The 20,580-nt window shown below is 44.2% G+C and overlaps 1 protein-coding gene across 1 annotated transcript in view; it reads left to right on the plus strand.

Moving 5' to 3' along the window:
• LOC143767626 (uncharacterized) overlaps window positions 1-19,115 on the plus strand; it is a 498,682-nt gene extending 479,567 nt beyond the window's left edge. The window contains exon 26 of the mRNA XM_077256061.1: window positions 15,493-19,115. Coding sequence (XP_077112176.1) covers window positions 15,493-17,522 — 2,030 coding nt within the window. The 3' untranslated portion in view covers window positions 17,523-19,115. The remainder of the gene's footprint in view (window positions 1-15,492) is intronic.
• The last annotated feature ends 1,465 nt before the right edge of the window (window positions 19,116-20,580 follow it).

Raw genomic sequence — 20,580 nt, forward strand, 5'->3', positions numbered from 1 at the left:
CCTGGAAACAAACTGGGACCCTCTGTCTGACACAATATTCTCAGGAATGCCGTGTAAACAGACCACGTTCTGGAAGAACACAGGAACCAGATCGGAAGAGGAAGGCAGCTTAGGCAAAGGAACCAAATGGACCATCTTGGAGAAACGATCACATATCACCCAGATGACAGACATGCCCTGAGACACCGGAAGATCAGAAATGAAATCCATAGAGATGTGTGTCCAAGGTCTCTTCGGGACAGGCAAGGGCAAGAGCAACCCGCTGGCACGAGAACAGCAAGGCTTAGCTCGAGCACAAGTCCCACAGGACTGCACAAATGACCGCACATCCCTTGACAAGGAAGACCACCAAAAGGACCTGGCCACCAGATCCCTGGTGCCAAAAATTCCCGGGTGCCCTGCCAACACCGAGGAATGAACCTCGGAAATGACTCTGCTGGTCCACCTAGCAGGTACAAACAATCTGTCAGGTGGACAAGAGTCAGGCCTACCAGCCTGAAATCTCTGCAACACACGTCGCAGATCCGGAGAAATAGCTGACAAGATAACTCCTTCCTTAAGAATACCCTCAGGTTCAGCGACTCCAGGAGCATCAGGCACAAAGCTCCTAGACAGAGCATCGGCCTTCACATTCTTTGAACCTGGTAAATACGAGACCACAAAGTCAAAACGGGAGAAAAACAATGACCAGCGGGCCTGTCTAGGATTCAGGCGTTTAGCAGACTCGAGATACATCAGATTTTTGTGATCAGTCAAAACCACCACACGATGCTTAGCACCCTCGAGCCAATGACGCCACTCCTCAAATGCCCACTTCATGGCCAACAACTCCCGATTGTCCACATCATAATTTCGCTCTGCAGGCGAAAACTTTCTAGAGAAAAAGGCACAAGGTCTCATAGTAGAGCAACCAGGACCTCTCTGAGACAAAACGGCCCCTGCCCCAATCTCCGAAGCATCCACCTCAACCTGAAAGGGAAGTGAGACATCAGGCTGGCACAAAACAGGCGCCGAAGTAAACCGGCGTTTCAACTCCTGGAAAGCCTCCACGGCAGCAGGAGCCCAGTTAGCTACATCAGAGCCTTTCTTGGTCATATCCGTCAAAGGTTTAACAATGCTAGAAAAATTAGCGATAAAACGGCGGTAAAAGTTAGCAAAACCCAAGAACTTCTGAAGACTCTTAACTGACGAGGGTTGAGTCCAATCATGAATAGCTCGGACCTTGACTGGGTCCATCTCCACAGCAGAAGGGGAAAAAATGAACCCTAAAATGGGAACCTTCTGTACACCAAAGAGACACTTTGAGCCTTTAACAAACAAAGAATTTTCACGCAAAATCTTGAAAACCATCCTGACCTGCTCTACATGCGAGTCCCAATCATCAGAAAAAAACAGAATATCGTCCAGATAAACGATCAAAAATTTATCCAGATACTTCCGGAAAATGTCATGCATAAAGGACTGAAAAACTGAAGGCGCATTAGAGAGCCCAAAAGGCATCACCAAGTACTCAAAATGACCTTCGGGCGTATTGAATGCGGTTTTCCATTCATCTCCTTGCTTAATGCGCACAAGGTTGTACGCACCACGAAGATCTATCTTGGTGAACCACTTGGCACCTTTAATCCGGGCAAACAAGTCTGACAACAGTGGCAAAGGATACTGAAATTTGACAGTGATCTTATTTAAGAGCCGATAGTCAATACAAGGCCTCAAAGATCCGTCCTTTTTGGCCACAAAAAAGAATCCCGCACCAAGAGGGGAAGAAGGACGGATATGCCCCTTCTCCAGAGACTCTCTAATATATGAAAGCATAGCGGTATGTTCAGGTACCGACAGGTTAAATAATCTTCCCTTAGGAAACTTACTACCTGGAATCAACTCTATTGCGCAGTCACACTCCCTATGAGGAGGCAGTGCACTGGACCTGGACTCGCTGAAGACATCCTGATAATCAGACAAATACTCCGGAACTTCCGAAGGCGTAGAAGAAGCAATAGACACGGGCAGGGAATCCCCATGATTACCTCGGCATCCCCAACTTGACACTGACATGGCCTTCCAGTCCAAGACTGGATTATGGGTCTGTAACCATGGCAACCCCAAAACAACCAAATCATGCATTTTATGCAAAACAAGAAAACGTATAACCTCCCGCTGTTCAGGAGTCATACACATGGTAACCTGTGTCCAAAACTGCGGTTTATTTTCTGCCAACGGCGTAGCATCAATACCCCTAAGAGGGATAGGATTTTCTAATGGCTCAAGAACAAAACCACAGCGCTTGGCAAATGACAGATCCATAAGACTCAGGGCAGCACCTGAATCTACAAACGCCATGACAGGATAAGACGACAGTGAACAAATCAAAGTTACAGATAGAATAAATTTAGGTTGAAAATTACCAACGGTGACAGGACTAACAACCTTAGTTAGACGTTTAGAGCATGCTGAGATAACATGTGTAGAATCACCACAGTAGTAACACAAGCCATTCTGGCGTCTATGAATTTTCCGCTCATTTCTAGTCAGGATTCTATCACATTGCATTAAATCAGGCGTTTGTTCAGACAGCACCATAGGTGAATTTGCGGTTTTGCGCTCCCGCAACCGCCGGTCAATTTGAATAGCCAGGGCCATGGAATCATTTAGACCTGTGGGAATAGGGAAACCCACCATCACATTCTTAATGGCTTCAGAAAGGCCATTTCTAAAATTTGCGGCCAGTGCACACTCGTTCCACTGAGTCAGCACGGACCATTTCCGAAATTTTTGGCAATACACTTCTGCCTCGTCCTGGCCCTGAGACATAGCCAGCAAGGCTTTTTCTGCCTGAATCTCAAGATTGGGTTCCTCATAAAGTAAACCGAGCGCCAGAAAAAACGCATCAATATCAGCCAATGCCGGATCTCCTGGCGCCAGCGAGAAGGCCCAATCCTGAGGGTCGCCCCGTAAAAAAGAAATAACAATTTTCACTTGCTGAGCGGAGTCTCCAGATGAACAGGGTCTCAGGGACAAAAACAATTTACAATTATTCCTGAAATTTCTAAACTTAAATCGGTCTCCGAAAAACAATTCAGGAATCGGTATCTTAGGTTCTGACATAGGATTTCTGGTAACATAATCTTGTATGCCCTGCACACGAGCAGCAAGCTGGTCCACACTTGTAATCAAGGTCTGGACATTCATGTCTGCAGCAAGCTTAAGCCACTCAGAGGTAAAGGGGAAAAGAAAAAAAAAAATGAGAGAGAGGAAAAAAAAACTCAGAATTTTCTTTCTTATAATCCCGCTTCTGCAATGCATTTAACATTTAATACTGGCCTAGCAAACTGTTATGACCCCAATGGCGAGGGTCTCAGAGGAACAAGTAAGTCTGCGAAGTACAAAAATCCAGCTCATAGGGCAGTGGTAACTGGGTTGACCATATATCTACTCCTAACGCCAACACTAGAAGTAGCCGGGGAACATGCCTACGTTGGTCGCTATATGTCTCGCGCCAGCCGGAGAACTAACTACCCCTAGAAGAGGAAAACAAAGACCTCTCTTGCCTCCAGAGAAAGGACCCCAAAAGTAGGATAGAAGCCCCCCACAAATAATAACAGTGAGGTAAGAGGAAATGACAAACATAGAAATGAACTAGGTTTAGCAAAGAGAGGCCCACTTACTAATAGCAGAATGTAGTAAGATAACTTATATGGTCAACAAAAACCCTATCAAAACATCCACACTGGAAATCCAAGAACCCCCGAACCGTCTAACGGCCCGGGGGGAGAACACCAGCTCCCTAGAGCTTCCAGCAAGGACAAGATACAGATTTAGTACAAGCTGGACAAAAATGCAAACAAAAACAAATAGCAAAAAGCAAGAAAGCAGACTTAGCTTAATCTAGCAGGAACCAGGATCAGTAGACAAGAGCACAACAGACTAGCTCTGATTACAACGTTGCCAGGCATTGAACTGAAGGTCCAGGGAGCTTATATAGCAACACCCCTGAACTAACGGCCCAGGTGAGCATGCAAGGGATGACTGACATACCCAGAGTCAAATCACTAGTAACCACTAGAGGGAGCCAAAAAGCAAATTCACAACAGGCACCTTACCTCCCTCTGGTGTGTTGTGTTCAATAGCCAATTCCTCTAAGGTGCGTAGTGCTATTTGTTCTTCTGTTGGGAACAATTCAACAATTTTACCGTCAAAAAAATGTTATTTAAAAATTAAAGAACGCGCAAACTAATGCAAGTCTTTTACAGCCGTAAACACATCAAAGGGTGCCGCTGGCGAGAAGGATAGACCCTTTTCTAAAAGGGCCAAATCAATTTCCGTAAATCTATGTTTACTCAGGTTGATTACCTTATTGTTACGTCTCTGGTAGTTAGGTGAACGATATTCATATCGTCTATATGGATGAAAGTTGTGATCCCTCGGTCTCCTCAGAGACACTCCTGATCTAGTAGTCATGGACGGACCAGACATCTCCGATTGGTCACTAATTGACGAAACCGAGGATTGTGACGGTGTACGTTACGTTATTTTGGTCCTGTAGTCATTCTGTTGTGCGGATCTTTATGTATTTATATTTATGATAGGGGCGGTCGGTCCTTATTGCATGCACAGGGGACCCTTTAATTGTTTACTGGGATCCACTGTGAACTATGTGGCTCTGTTTGCTAGGGATTGTATATCTAACTTTTGCTGTGTTCTGCACAGGAGTACCTATGAACATGGACTTCAAAGCCAAGGAGAAAACCTGGCTTACACAAATTGACAAAGTATTTGGGGGAGATGCCACATAGTTCACAGTGGATCCCATGACTACAGGGCCAAAATAACGTAACGTACACCGTCACAATCCTCGGTTTCGTCAATTAGTGACCAATCGGAGATGTCTGGTCCGTCCATGACTACTAGATCAGGAGTGTCTCTGAGGAGACAGAGGGATCACAACTTTCATCCATATAGACGATATGAATATCGTTCACCTAACTACCAGAGACGTAACAATAAGGTAATCAACCTGAGTAAACATAGATTTACGGAAATTGATTTGGCCCTTTTAGAAAAGGGTCTATCCTTCTCGCCAGCGGCACCCTTTGATGTGTTTACGGCTGTAAAAGACTTGCATTAGTTTGCGCGTTCTTTAATTTTTAAGAAACATTTTTTTAACGGTAAAATTGTTGAATTGTTCCCAACAGAAGAACAAATAGCACTACGCACCTTAGAGGAATTGGCTATTGAACACAACACACCAGAGGGAGGTAAGGTGCCATCAACAATCCGCCCTAAATCCAAGAAGTTTCCTCCCCTGACATCGTGTCCAAATGTGGACCTCTTTGTTCAGATTGTAACCAAGGAATTTAGAGAAATTCCACGGTATATCCATTGTGATAATCTGTCTAAGAGGGAGAGGGAGCGTCTGCGCGTCCTTCAGGAGTTACCTGATGTAGTGTTTAAACCGGCGGACAAGGGGGGTAATATTGTGGTATGGCCTAAGACCCTCTATGAAAAGGAGGCCTTTCGCCAATTACACAATACCACATGTTATAAAAAGCTTACATTTAACCCCTTGTCCGCCTACTCTGCACAGTTATCATCTATTATCAACAAGGCAAGGGAGGTGGGGACAATTACTAAGGAGTTGGCAGCGGCACTGCTGGTGACAGAGCCTACTGTCCCCACCTTCTATCTGTTACCTAAATTCCATAAGGACGCGCAGACGCCCCCTGGTCGTCCCATAGTGTCAGGGAGGGGTGGCTTCTTGGAAAACATCAATAAATGGATCGACTCTAAATTACAGCCTTTAGTCGAGGGTTTGCCATCGTTTTTAAAGGACACTGGCGAGTTATTAAGACAGATGACCGGTATATGTTTGGATGAGGATATGATGCTGGTTACGGGGGACATTGAGTCCCTTTATACCAGCATCAGACACGAAGATGGACTAAGGGCGGTTACATTTTATTTGGGTACATCTGACATGCCAAAAGACATTATAGAATTGGTTATCCAGCTGTTGGGTTTTACTTTGACGCACAATTTTTTCGTCTTTAAGGGGTCCTTCTTCCTACAGCTCCAAGGAACAGCTATGGGGGCGGCTTTTACCCCAGCGTATGCCAACTTGTTCTTGGGGCTGTGGGAGAGGGACCTCTCCCTGCCAGATCAGTCATCGCCGATGTGCCGTGTCCTCTCCTGGACGCGGTACATCGACGATATATTTCTGATCTGGCAGGGGTCCGAAGTGGACCTCCGGGACTTCATGGCGTCACTTAATAATAACACATTGAATATATATGTTACCTTTAAATATGATACTAACGCCGTGGAGTTCCTGGATGTCATGCTCAGATGGGATACACATGGTGAGATACAGACTGATATCTTCCGAAAACCAACAGCCACTAACATGCTACATCCTCCCATCCTGCCCATATGGTCCAATCCGTTCCCACCGGACAATTTTTACGTCTTCGGAGGTTGAGTTCAACAGATGCAGATTTTTATAGACAAGCAGAGGATCTTAAGGGCCGACTAATTGAGCGCGGTTATAGCAACCGTAAGATAAAGAAGGCTTATAATAGAGCAAGATTTTCCATCCACTCGGCATACACTGCTCTGACACTAGGAGAGGTAAAAGAAATGAGGAAGTTGTCCGATTCGTTACTAAATTTCACTCTCACTTTCCTCATATGAGAAGGGCGCTGGAGAGATCTTGGCACATTTTAAAAGCGGATCCGGTAATTTCTAGATTTCTCCTTGAGAGGGCATCCGTCACAACAAGGCGATCCAAAAATCTGCATGACCATTTGGTACATAGTCACTATGTAAGTGAGAGAACCACAACCTTTTTGGATGATATGGCGGGGAAATATGGGTGTGCTCCCTGTGGCCATTGCGTTGCGTGTTCCAATATTGATAGATGTAACACATTTAAGAATGCTGAGGGATCACGTCAGTTTAATATCAAAAAATGTATTACGTGTATTGATATAAATATAATATATTATGCTGTATGCCCGTGTGGTAAAATCTATGTAGGTATGACGACACGGCAGTTTAAAATACGGGTCAGGGAGCACGTACGTGGTATTATGGCAGCAGCTACTGAATCAGACACATCCATGTTAAAAACTCTTCCCCGCCATTTCAAAGAGTATCAGAACTGTGACGGTGCCCTCCTCAGATTTCGGGGGATTGATAAAATAGATGCCGGTATCCGCGGTGGTGGGATCTCAAAGCGTTTGGCCCAATTGGAGTCCAGATGGATTTGGATCTTGAATACGGTCCATCCATCTGGGCTTAACGAAAATGTGAGCTTTGCCCCATTCCTATGAATTTTCATCCTGTGTGTATTACCCATTTGATTAGTGACTATCTGGATATTTGGCGCTGTGGATGCTGTTATTGTTACCCTGCGTTTTGTTTTTAAAATTTGTTATATTTTTATTATAGTTCCTGTATGTCTCCTTTATATTCCTATCCTACTGAAGTTCTGGTGAAAAGATGCTAATAGACAAATGACGGAGTTAATCCTATTAAAGACATTATGAGAATGAACGGATATCGTCCTATGCTATAATGTCCTATTGTCTTGACATGTATTAAGTTATCTGTGATTTAGTTTAATATTGTTAGATGTTTGTTTTGGTGCAATATTTGGTTTGTTTTGTCCTGTTTTAATTTAAGTCTTTTAATTGTGTATTTGTGACATTGTTTATTTGGTTATGGTATTTTTAGTTTAATAAGAGACTGCACCGATTGATTACATCTATGTCTGCACTGCTGTGCCAGGTGGCGCACTCGTACCTGTACGTGCCTTTCTCCTGGCGCTGTTCCCCCGGGTGGCCTTCGGCGTCTTGTCATGGCGGTTTGTGTCCTTACAGGACTTGCCGTCATGTGACGCCGACGCCGGCCGGCGTCATGGTTGCCGGGGAGATGCGCGAGTCACTTCCAGGTCGGGTCCGCGACTTCCGGTTTACAACCACGCTGTTTGGGCCGGCATCTTGCGGTGTAGGTATATAACGTGGGACATTGCATAGGATAGCAGGCCCCCTTAGGAAGAAGGATGTTCCGAAACGCGCGTCGTGGCGGACGGACTGGGTCATTGGGGGATTGGTGCCTGGTATCGCCTATCTACAGGTAATTATGGTTTTGATGTGATAGTGCGGCGGTTACCGGATTCCAGCATGGTGCCATGGTGATTCACTCTGGCATTGAGCATAGACATGGTAGGGCATTAATAGCTGTTAACCCTAGGTTTTTCCTGGGTCTTACATGATGAAACTGTGTTTCTGCCCATATGTGAGGCTATAGCTCGTTTTTTCTTCATTTAACCCTCCAATGTCTGGATCTGTTCTGACATGTGCGGCATTCCATAATGCATTATTCTACTCTTTGCATACTCTCTCTTATACGTTGTCATTTGATTTATTGTTGGATTTAATATGTTGGTCGTTTTAACCAATAAATTATAAATTTTGATACATTATTTTGACCCTGTAGTCATTCTGTTGTGCGGATCTTTATGTATTTATATTTATGATAGAGGCGGTCAGTCCTTATTGCATGCACAGGGGACCCTTAAATTGTTTACTGGGATCCACTGTGAACTATGTGGCTCTGTTTGCTAGGGATTGTATATATACCTTTACTGATCCAGCCTCTGACCCATCCATCTGGCCCATCAAGAGTCACTCTCATTTCATCAGTCCATAAAACCTTTGAAAAGTCAGTCTTAAGATATTTCTTGGCCCAGTCTTGACTTTTTATCTTATGTTTCTTGTTCAAAGGTGGTCGTTTTTTAGCCATCCTTACCTTGGCCATGTCCCTGAGTATCGCACACCTTGTGCTTTTTGTTACTCCAGTAACGTTGCAGCTCTGAAATATTGCAAAACTGGTGGCAAATGGTGTCTTGGCAGCTTCATGCTTGATTTTCCTCAATTTTGTGCCTTTTTTGCCCAGCACACTTCTTGTGACCCTGTTGGCTATTTGCCATGAAACGCTTGATTGTTCGGTGATCACGCTTCAAAAGTTTGGCAATTTCAAGACTGCTGCATCCCTCTGCAAGACATCTCACAATTTTGGACATTTCAGAGCCCGTCAAATCTCTCTTCTGACCCATTTTGCCAAAGGAAAGAAAGTTGCCTAATATTTAAGTACAACTTATATAGGGTTTTGATGTCATTAGACAACATCCCTCCTCATTACAGAGATGCACTTCACCTGATTTACTTAATTGGTAGTTGGCTCTAAAGCCTGAACAGATTGGAGTAGGACAACATGTATAAAAAGTATCATGTGATTAAAATAAAACTTGCCTAATTCTGCACACAGTGTATTGCCAAGAGCCACTGACACCCACACTTTAATAACCCCTAAGAGGTTTTACCATTAGTTACACTTTTTTTTTTATATTTTAAAAAAGACTGTTCAGCTTGATTATTTCAGTAGATGTGTTATTGTCTATAGTCACAGTTTTGCCTATCATCCTTTAACTTCTTTAACCCCTCTACATCTGGACTTACACACAGACCCCTAGGCTTGGGCCACGTTGAAACTTGCTTTTCTGTAGTATGAAATGGCAAGAAGAATAGTCAGGTAGTCGGGCCACAACTGGGAGGGCAGAGAAAAAATACAAAGTCCGAAGACTCAAGAGTAGTCAGCCAGGGTCACAACAGGAAACAAATGCACAAGCTGGGAGCTGAGTACAGAGGACAGAACCAGAGTAGAACAAGCATTTATCTCGCAGCTTCCAGCAATATGTTTCGAGCTTTAGTAGGGTGCGATGATTTCCAATTGGCTGAAGTAGGGAGCAGATTATTTTAACTGGACAGCGTACACTTCCAAACTGCCAGAATGGATGATACCACAGGTCGCAGGCACCTTAATCTTAGTGGCTGCACAGAATCTGCACCCCCCAGAGCTTCTGGTTCTGATGTCTCCTCCATTACCAGCACCCCCTGCAGAATGAATAAGCAGACGTCACATCCCTGAGGAGATGGGACACAGCATTTGTAAAAGCCCTAATATGACAAAACGTCAGAAAATCAGAGCAGTAGAAATCCCCATAAATTTACTCCGTTTTGGACAGTCTAACCCTCAATGAGTTAGTCTATAGGAGTAGCGACACTTTTGACTCCACAGCCACTTTCTGGTAATTAGCGCAGTGGATGTTGGAGAGTAAAAATTGAAAATATACCACTTTATTACTCAACACACAGTGCCCGGATTGTGCTCCAGAAACACACGCACCAAAAATTACCATATATACTCGAGTATAAGCCGACCCCCCTAATTTTGCCACAAAAAACTGGGAAAACTTATTGACTCGAGTATAAGCCTAGGGTGGAAAATGCAGCAGGTACCGGTGAATTTCAAAATTAAAAATAGATACTCCATACCGTTCATTATGGCCCCATAGATGCTCCACATAAAGCTGTGCCACATATAATGCTCTGCACCGTTCATTATGGCCCCATAGATGCTCCACATAAAGCTGTGCCATATATACAATGCTCTGCACCATTGCCCCATAGATACTCCACATAAAGCTGTGCCATATATACAATGCTCTGCACCGTTGCCCCATAGCTGTGCCATATATATAATGCTCTGCACCGTTGCCCCATAGCTGTGCCACATATATAATGCTCTGCACCGTTGCCCCATAGCTGTGCCATATAGTGCTCTGCACAGTTGCCACATAGCTGTGCCATATATATAATGCTCTGCACCATTGCCCCATAGCTGTGCCATATAGTGCTCTGCACCGTTGCCCCATAGCTGTGCCATATAGTGCTCTGCACCGTTGCCCCATAGCTGTGCCATATAATGCTCTGCACCATTGCCCCATAGCTGTGCCATATAGTGCTCTGCACCATTGCCCCATAGCTGTGCCATATAGTGCTCTGCACCATTGCCCCATAGCTGTGCCATATAGTGCTCTGCACCATTGCCCCATAGCTGTGCCATACAGTGCTCTGCACCATTGCCCCATAGCTGTGCCATATAGTGCTCTGCACCATTGCCCCATAGCTGTGCCATATAGTGCTCTGCACCATTGCCCCATAGCTGTGCCATACAGTGCTCTGCACCATTGTCCCATAGCTGTGCCATATAGTGCTCTGCACCGTCCATTATTGCCCCATAGCTGCTGCTGCAATAAAAAAAAACAAAACACATACTCACCTGTCTTGCTTGCAGCTCCTTGGCGCCATCTTCCCGGCGTCTCTCCGCACTGACTGATCAGGCAGAGGGCGGCGCGCACACTATATGCGTCATCGCGCCCTCTGCCTGAACAGTCAGAGCGGAGAGACGCCGGGAAGATGGCGCGGCGCCCGGCGTGTGGAACGAGGAGAGGTGAATATGCGATACTTACCTGCTCCCGGCGTCCCGCTCCTTCCCCCGGACAGCTGGTCTTCGGTGCCGCAGCCTCTTCCTCTGTCAGCGGTCACCGGCACCGCTGATTAGAGAAATGAATAGGCGGCTCCGCCCCTATGGGGGGTGGAGCAGCCTATTCATTTCTCTAATGAGCGGTCCCACGTGACCGCTCAGGGGAAGAGCTGCGGCACCCGGAGACCGTGGGACGGGCAGGGGGAGCGTCAGGAACGCCGGAAGCAGGTAAGTATATGACAGTGCTCACCCGCCGACCCCACCACCGATCATGACTCGAGTATAAGCCGAGAGGGGCACTTTCAGCCCAAAAATTTGGGCTGAAAATCTCGGCTTATACTCGAGTATATACGGTAAGTAGGTTCTTCTCGCTATAGTATTGCCAAATACATTAAAATGGTAGAACTCTGGCTCATGATAGATAAATTAACGTTTTCTTGTGCTGAAACAAGAAAATCCACAATTTCGGATAATAGGCCCATATGATTACAGATAGGTTTAAATCATCAACATTTCGGTGCGAATCTGTCTTTCTAAAGATACATCTGTTCAAAAAAATATCAAAATATTTTTCCAAAGCTGCAGTGTGAAGCAAATAAAGAAGAGGGGCAATAGATTGTGTGTCATGGAGCTATGAGGTGGCAAAAAACCCAGTGTATGGCCACAGCGACATGTGTGTTGTCGGCGCGCGGTGTGTGTTGCTGGCGACGAAAGAGACAAAAATGAAGCAGTGATTGGGCAAAAGCAACACAAATGTATTTAAAATAAAAAATTAACTTTTACTAACGGGCGAGGGGGGAAATGTTATGGACCTGGGGGGTGTGGAGCTGGGATGATTGGCAACGGGTGGATGATGAAGGGTTCCAAGGGAAGGGGTAACTAAACTTGTGGGGTCTGGGAGGTCAAGGATGGAAGTAGACACATTAGGAGTAGAAGCATGGGATGGGAGAAATGCATTGGAAGGGACAGGAAAAACTGGACAACACAGACACATTGGAAGATGAAGGTGGAGGTAGCACAACACTTCTGCTGCCACGAGTCCTTTAGCTTTTCTGTCAACATTTATGGGGCAGCTTGCTTTTTTTTGTCTCCTTGGGAGTGGTGGGGTCAGCAGGTCGTTCACAATGTTGGCCTGGTGGTGGTAGACAGCCGTGCAGAATCTTCAGGCGGCCTATTTGTGGTGGCATTGGGCAGCCGTGCAGAATCTTCAGGCGGCCTATTTGTGGTGGCATTGGGCAGCCGTGCAGCATCTTCAGGCGGCCTATTTGTGGTGGTGGCATTGGGCAGCCGTGCAGGATCTTCTGGCTGCCTTGTGGCATGGCCAGCCATGCAGGAGCAGGACTCGACATAGTGGTGGAGTGGCTTTGAGCAACACCCGGCATGGTGATGGAGGTGTAGTTGTGTGCGGCAGGATTAGGCATGGTGGTGGCTGTACAGTGGTATGCAGCAGAACTCGGTATTGATGTTAAGTAACCTGTGACTGGTGGAAGTACAGAGTCTGCTGCATAGCCTGAACGTAAGCAGCATTGCAGGTTTGCATCACATTGAGCTGGAGTTCAGGCGTAAGGTGTTCCGATATGCCCTGTTCTATCTTGCTAAAAAAGAAATGGTGTGCTGGTCTCTGGAGGCTGGCATCCAGATGGTTAAGTCATCCATCAGCGCTTGGGTCACCTCAGTCCACAACTGCTGAATCACTACAGCGTCCGAGTGCTGATGCTCCCAGGTGTCCCACAACGGAGCTCGCTCGTACACCAAGGTGTTGAGGAGGTCATTGTCTTTAAAATCCTCCTCCTGTTGTGGGACCTAGAAATGAAACAAAGACATTAATGTAAAGATAAAACACAAACCGTCAAAAAGGAAACCAAACAGTCAAGAATAAATAAAAACAGTCAAAAAGAAAAAAAAAAGTCAAGAATAACTAAAAACAGTCAAGAATACTTGCCGTCTTGCCACCGAAACTTGGGCCCGAACCTGGCGGTCCAATGCAGGGCCGCGCTGCCGAGAGCTGTGTCAGCGCCTGCAGTAACAGCGGTGACGTCACCGCTGTGCTCTGCTTTACGGCCAGCGCTGACACAGTGCAGGAAGCTCTCGGCAGCAGCGCGTGGACGCTGGGGGACGTGACAGACATCAGAATGTGAGTATGTAGTGTGTTGGTTTTTTTTTTACTTTTACAATGGTACCCAGGGTAAATATCGGGTTACTAATCGCGGCCCTGCGCTTAGTAACCCGATGTTTACCCTGGTTACAAGTGAACACATCACTGGATCGGCGTCACACACGCTGATCCAGCGATGACAGCGGGTCATCAGCGACGAAATAAAGTTCTGGACTTCTAGCTCCGACCAGCGACATCACAGCAGGATCCAGATCGCTGCTGCGTGTCAAACACAACGAGATCGCTATCTAGGACGCTGCAACATCACGGATCGTTGTCGTTCTCGTTGCAAAGTTGGTGAGTGTGAAGGTACCTTTAGCTCCAAATTGGGGGAAAAAAATTCCTTCCCAACTCCACATACGGCAATCAGACTAGTTCCCTGGATCAACGCCCTATCAAGGAATCTAGTGTATATACCCTGTAACATTATACTTTTCAAGAAAAGCACCCAGTCCCCTCTTAAATTTAAGTAACGAATCACTCATTACAACCTCATACGGCAGAGAGTTCCATAGTCTCACTGCTCTTACAGTAAAGAATCTGCGTCTGTTATTATGCTTAAACCTTCTTTCCTCCAGACGTAGAGGATGCCCCCTTGTCCCTGTCTCAGGTCTATGATTAAAAAGATCATCAGAAAGGTCTTTGTACTGTCCCCTCATATATTTATACATTAAAATAAGATCACCCCTTAGTCTTCATTTTTCCAAACTAAATAGCCCCAAGTGTAATAACCTATCTCGGTATTGCAGACTCCCCAGTCCTCTAATAACCTTGGTCGCTCTTCTCTGCACCCGCTCCAGTTAAGCTATGTCTTTTTTTTTATACACCGGAGACCAGAACTGTGCACAGTATTCTAAGTGTGGTCGCACTAGTGACTTGTATAGAGGTAAAATTGTTCTCCTCATGAGCATCTATGCCTCTTTTAATGCATCCCATTATTTTATTTGCCTTTTAGCTGCCTGACACTGGCCACTGAATGAGTTTGTCATCCACCCATATACCCAGGTCTTTTTCATTGACGGTTTTGCCCAGAGTATTAGAATTAAGCAGATAGTTAGACATCTTATTACTTCTACCCAAGTGCATGACCTTACATTTATCCCCATTAAATCTCATTTGCCATTTATCAGCCCAAGCTTCTAGTTAGTTTACATAAATCATCCTGTAATATAAAATTGTCCTCCCCTGTATTGATTACTCTGCAGAGTTTAGTGTCATCTGCAAATATTGAAATACTACTCTGAATGTCCCCTACAAGGTCATTAATAAAAATGTTAAAAAGAAGAGGGCCCAATACTGACCCCTGTGGTACCCCACTGCAAACCGCAACCCAGTCCGAGTGTGCTCCATTAATAACAACCCTTTGTTTCCTATCCCTGAGCCAGCTCTCAATCCACTTACACATATTTTCCCCTATCCCCATTATTCTCATTTTATGTAACAACCTTTTGTGTGGCACCGTATCAAAAGCTTTTGAAAAGTCCATATACACTACATCCACTGGGTTCCCTTGGTCCAGTCCGGAACTTACCTCTGGATTTTGCTGGATTGGTTTATGGGAGCCATGTTGCTTTCTAAAAAGCCATTGAGCCACTAATATTGTAGAAACCTGTTTTATCCATTGACAGATGATGGACCTGAGTGGGGACTTGTGTTTTTTGTAAGATAAGTAGAATTTTTTTATTGGTAGTATTTTTTGCTACATAACATTGTTTGGTGGCTCTTTATTCCATATTTGGGAGGCAGAATGAAGAAACAGTCGAACATATCATGCTCTCCTGGTTCATCCTATGAGGTTTTCTATTTGACTGAGAACTGTCATTTTCTTGGTGAATAATTCAAATGTTTTACATAATTTTCCATTTTCACTGACAGTTTAAATAGAAATGTTCAAAAATATTAAGTTTGAGGATATTTATTAATTGAAAAATAATTGGTTTTATTTTTGGCAGATAACTGTACTAGGAGATCAGAGGGACAGCTGACATCTTCAATTTTTAAATCAGATAATCTTGAAATCCCACAGGATGCAATTGAAGTGAATGCCATTACTTCAGATATACCATCATCCCTTCACAGCAAAGATCTGTCATCTGATCCTTTGAAACAGGTCATGTCTTCTGATTCATTACCGACAACTAAGGAAAATAAAATTAGTAAAATAAGCATTAAAAAACGAACTGCTCCTAAATCAAATAAGTTGATTTCACCTTCAGAATATGGAAATATTTTTCCCCTTGAAAAGTCTTTTCTGAAACATCAAATAATTCACACAGCAGACAACAGATTTTCTTGTTCCAAGTGTGGGAAATGTTTTAACCAGAATTCAGATTTTGTTATACACCAGAGAATTCACACAGGGGCGAAGCCTTTTTCCTGTTCAGAATGTGGGAAATGTTTTAACTGTAAAACGCATCTGGCTAACCACCAGAGAACTCACACAGGGGAGAAGCCTTTTTCCTGTTCAGAATGTGGGAAATGTTTTAGCCATAAATCAGATTTGCTTAAGCACCAGAGAATTCACACAGGGGAGAAGCCTTTTTCCTGTTCAGAATGTGGGAAATGTTTTAGCCATAAATCAGATTTGCTTAAGCACCAGAGAATTCACACAGGGGAGAAGCCTTTTTCCTGTTCAGAATGTGGGAAATGTTTTAACTGTAAAACGCATCTGGCTAACCACCAGAGAACTCACACAGGGGAGAAGCCTTTTTCCTGTTCAGAATGTGGGAAATGTTTTAGCCATAAATCAGATTTGCTTAAGCACCAGAGAATTCACACAGGGGAGAAGCCTTTTTCCTGTTCAGAATGTGGGAAATGTTTTAACAGGAAATCAGGTTTTGTTATACACCAGAGAATTCACACAGGGGAGAAGCCTTTTTCCTGTTCAGAATGTGGGAAATGTTTTAACCGTAAAACGAATCTGGCTAGCCACCAGAGAACTCACACAGGGGAGAAGCCTTTTTCCTGTTCAGAATGTGGGAAATGTTTTAACCATAAATCAGATTTGCTTAAGCACCAGAGAACTCACACAGGGGATAAGCCTTTTTCCTGTTCAGAATGTGGGAAATGTTTTAGCCATAAATCAGGTTTTGTTATACACCAGAGAATTCACACAGGGGAGAAGCCTTTTTCCTGTTCAGAATGTGGGAAATGTTTTAACCATAAAACGCATCTGGCTAGCCACCAGAGAACTCACACAGGGGAGAAGCCTTTTTCCTGTTCAGAATGTGGGAAATGTTTTAACCAAAAATCGGTTCTTGATTGCCACCAGAGAAATCACACAGGGGAGAAGCCTTTTTCCTGTTTAGAATGTGGGAAATGTTTTAACCTGAAATCATATTTGCTTAAGCACCAGAGAATTCACACAGGGGAGAAGCCTTTTTCCTGTTTAGAATGTGGGAAATGTTTTAACCTGAAATCATATTTGCTTAAGCACCAGAGAATTCACACAGGGGAGAAGCCTTTTTCTTGTTCAGAATGCGGGAAATGTTTTAACCAGAAAGCACATCTTGATAGACACCAGAGAACCCACACAGGGGAGAAGCCTTTTTCCTGTTCAGAATGTGGGAAATGTTTTAACCTTAAAACGCATCTAGCTAGCCACCAGAGAACGCACACAGGGGAGAAGCTTTTTTCCTGTTCAGAATGTGGGAAATGTTTTAACCTTAAATCATACTTGATTATGCACCAGAGAATTCACACAGGGGAGAAGCCTTTTTCCTGTTCAGAATGTGGGAAATGTTTTAACCGTAAAATGAATCTGGCTAGCCACCAGAGAACTCACACAGGGGAGAAGCCTTTTTCCTGTTCAGAATGTGGGAAATGTTTTAGCCATAAATCAGGTTTTGTTATACACCAGAGAATTCACACAGGGGAGAAGCCTTTTTCCTGTTCAGAATGTGGGAAATGTTTTAACCATAAAACGCATCTGGCTAGCCACCAGAGAACTCACACAGGGGAGAAGCCTTTTTCATGTTCTTAATGTCGGAAATCTTTTAGGCTAGGTTCACATTGCGTTAGGGCAATCCGTTTAGCGCTAGCGCAATGTTTTTTTCGGGGCCGCGTTTAGGGGTCGCGTTAACGTACCCGCTCTCGCAGATCCCCGATCTGCGAGAGCGGGGAACGGACCTCGGGCGCGCCGCAGACGCTGCAAGCAGCGTCTGCGGCGTGTCACAAAAGAACGGCACATCGCTAGCGCGAGCCGAAAAAGGCACGCGCTAGCGATACGCTACAGGCAAAATTTACATTGCTATCAATGGGTGCGCTAACGGACCCGTTGCACGGCGTTAATTGCTACATTTTCGCCGTGCAACGCTGGCCGTTAGCGTGCACACATTAACGCAATGTGAACCTATCCTTACACTGAAATTGTATTTTCTTAAATGGGTTGTTTTCATGTTTGGCCTTATTAAAATAAAAAAATCTTCCGTGCCAGTGCTGTTCCAGCGATATCGGCAATCGCGTTCCTGGGGCTCATATGAGGTTGTTACATCAAATCAGGCCTGTGCCCAATCAGTCCCAGCTTCACTGTCCCTGCCCTCAGACGTATTGAACATCAAAAGGAAGCCAGGGCTACAACTTCTCTTTGACTTACACTTGTTTGATTTTGCCTGAAGGTGAGAACAGTGAAGCCAGTGCTAATTGAAAGCAGGGCTCACGTGACATAATAACCTGAGCCCCTAAAATGCAAGTGCTGACACCGCTGGATCTGCGCCAGCATGGGAGGTTTTGTCACGATACTATAAATATGGCATATTTTGAGTTACTTCTAGAAGGTTCCATGGCTTTACAGACACGCTGTGGGCTTTCTGACCCCCCCCTCTCTTCCCCCCAGCTGCCTGTGGGTGAGTACACTTTTCCTCTGCGTGCCAGCTCTGTGTAATTCAACCACTGTGTAATTTAAACCACTCATCCCCCTCCCTCCGGATACAGCTGGTTGATGGCAGTTGTAGAAACGAGCTCTTTTGTTCATGTAAAAATTTAATAGTAGGGAATAACTTGACCCCAATTAGTGATAGAGATATAACCGTTACATATTCTGAATGTTCACCAATTGACCTACACACCAGTGCGTTTTCTAATTTCCCATGCCAACAGAATCTGAGATAAAGACTTCTACTTAATCGGATCATACACCTACTTCAAGTTTAGACCTAAATGGAAGCTAACCTTGTGAGAAGACATGTAATACTTTCGTCATCACTCTACAAGGTTTTCAGCTTAAGCTACGAGGGATGTATTTTAATAATGTTCTGAGTCTCTTTGGAAAGTAGACGTGCATTCCTTAAACCACTCAGTGATTTCATGACCAGGGGTATAAGACAGTGCGACCTCATTTTGCTTCAGTCTTCGCCCAGGGAGCTAGCTAAGAGATGCTCTGTGATGCTTTGTGATGTATCTCCCCTCCCCCACACCACATGGCCAGCCATGATATAAGACAAATGTAAATTTATTTTAATCTTTAATCCCTATTGTGTAATTTTCTGTACATACGATAATTGTCTTATTTTATAATATCTTGTATATACTTTTGTAAACACTGCCTAATTATTTTTGGAGTAAAAGTTATATTTACTAGTGTTGTTTTCCTTGCTCTAAAACGTACTCTAAGTCCTCCAACCTAAGCCAGTGCTACTGATTAGGTTGGCTCCTGAACCGGTATTAATCGTAGTAATAGGAGCTGGTGGAAGTGTCCTGAGCTTTTGGGGAAGCTGGCAGCGACGGATGTCGTTGATAATAATTTTTCCTGCTTGAGTGGGAGTAGTTATATCGCCCTCGCTGCAGCGTGCCCAAGAGCCAGTACATGGCAAGGCAGCCTCACTGGTGACTAATTATCCTAGGTGCAGTTCCCTGTCTGACCTGAGGGTAAAGGGGACGCCAGAGAGCTGCAAGTTCCAAACCAGAAGTGGGATATAAATAAATCCCCTAAAGAAAGGAACTGTGTTTTGTTTTTATTTTTACAGGACCAAACATGAGGAATTAGAAGTCAAAATCCCACACAGCGAAGAAGACATTATCATACCTAGAGTGTGAATTACTGGAAAATATGTTGTTGACCATCAAAAATAGCTCAGAGTAGCAATATACGTTATTGACAAATTGCACAAAGACATATAACAGCCAGACGTATTATTGAATGAGAAAGTGAAATTACTTTAGAACTTTAAATCAGATTTCTTAGACTATAAGACACACTTTTCCATTACGTCCCTTCAGACAGCACCATAGAGGTAGTCCTTCCTTGACCTGTAGTGGGACAGGATTGCAGAGAGTTTAAAAGGCCCCTCCCTTCTCCACCCTCCAGGTTTTTTTTTCCGGTCCTTACAGGGGATGATTGTATGACAGGTTGCTCCCTCCCTCCACCCTCCAGGATTTTTTCCTGTCCTTAGATGGGATGGTGGTATGAGAGGTTGCTCCTAGAGTGAAGATAGTCCGTACAACCAGGGCTGTGGATTCAGTAAGCCAAACCTCCAATTCTGACTCCTCAGGTTCCATGACTCAGACTCCACGACTTTGACTCGCTCATACATGGCTCATGTTTAAGTGATAAATTTACTGTAGTAAAATGGTTACATCATGTTTTTAATCATTATGATACAATAATCAAGCCATTTAGATAGAAAATATATTTATAGGAATACAACTTTAGAACACAAAAACTTTTACATATTTTCAATATATTATACACTATGAAGTAAGTGGGGAAAAAACAGTTTTCAACAAAAACATACTGACTAACATTTGTGCAGTCTGAATTTGTTCTTTGAAATGGCATCGCCTCCATCAGATCCTCCTTCATAGATGACTTCAAATCTGACTTAATTAATTTAAGGCTAGAGAACAACCTCTCTAAACTAACTTGGGTTGGTGGCAAAGCAGTATTCACATGGGCAACATCTCTAACAATTTCAGGGTATAAAGGAATTGCCTCGTGCACCGTCAGTTTTGATGAATGATTGAACTCTTTTACTTTTTTGAGAGCAAATGAAAAAGCTGGCTGAAATATGGTCAATCTGTTTTCTATGGGAGTGGAACCTATT

The sequence above is a fragment of the Ranitomeya variabilis genome, chromosome 4 (genome assembly GCF_051348905.1).
Source record: "Ranitomeya variabilis isolate aRanVar5 chromosome 4, aRanVar5.hap1, whole genome shotgun sequence".
In the NCBI taxonomy this organism is placed as follows: Eukaryota; Metazoa; Chordata; class Amphibia; order Anura; family Dendrobatidae; genus Ranitomeya; species Ranitomeya variabilis.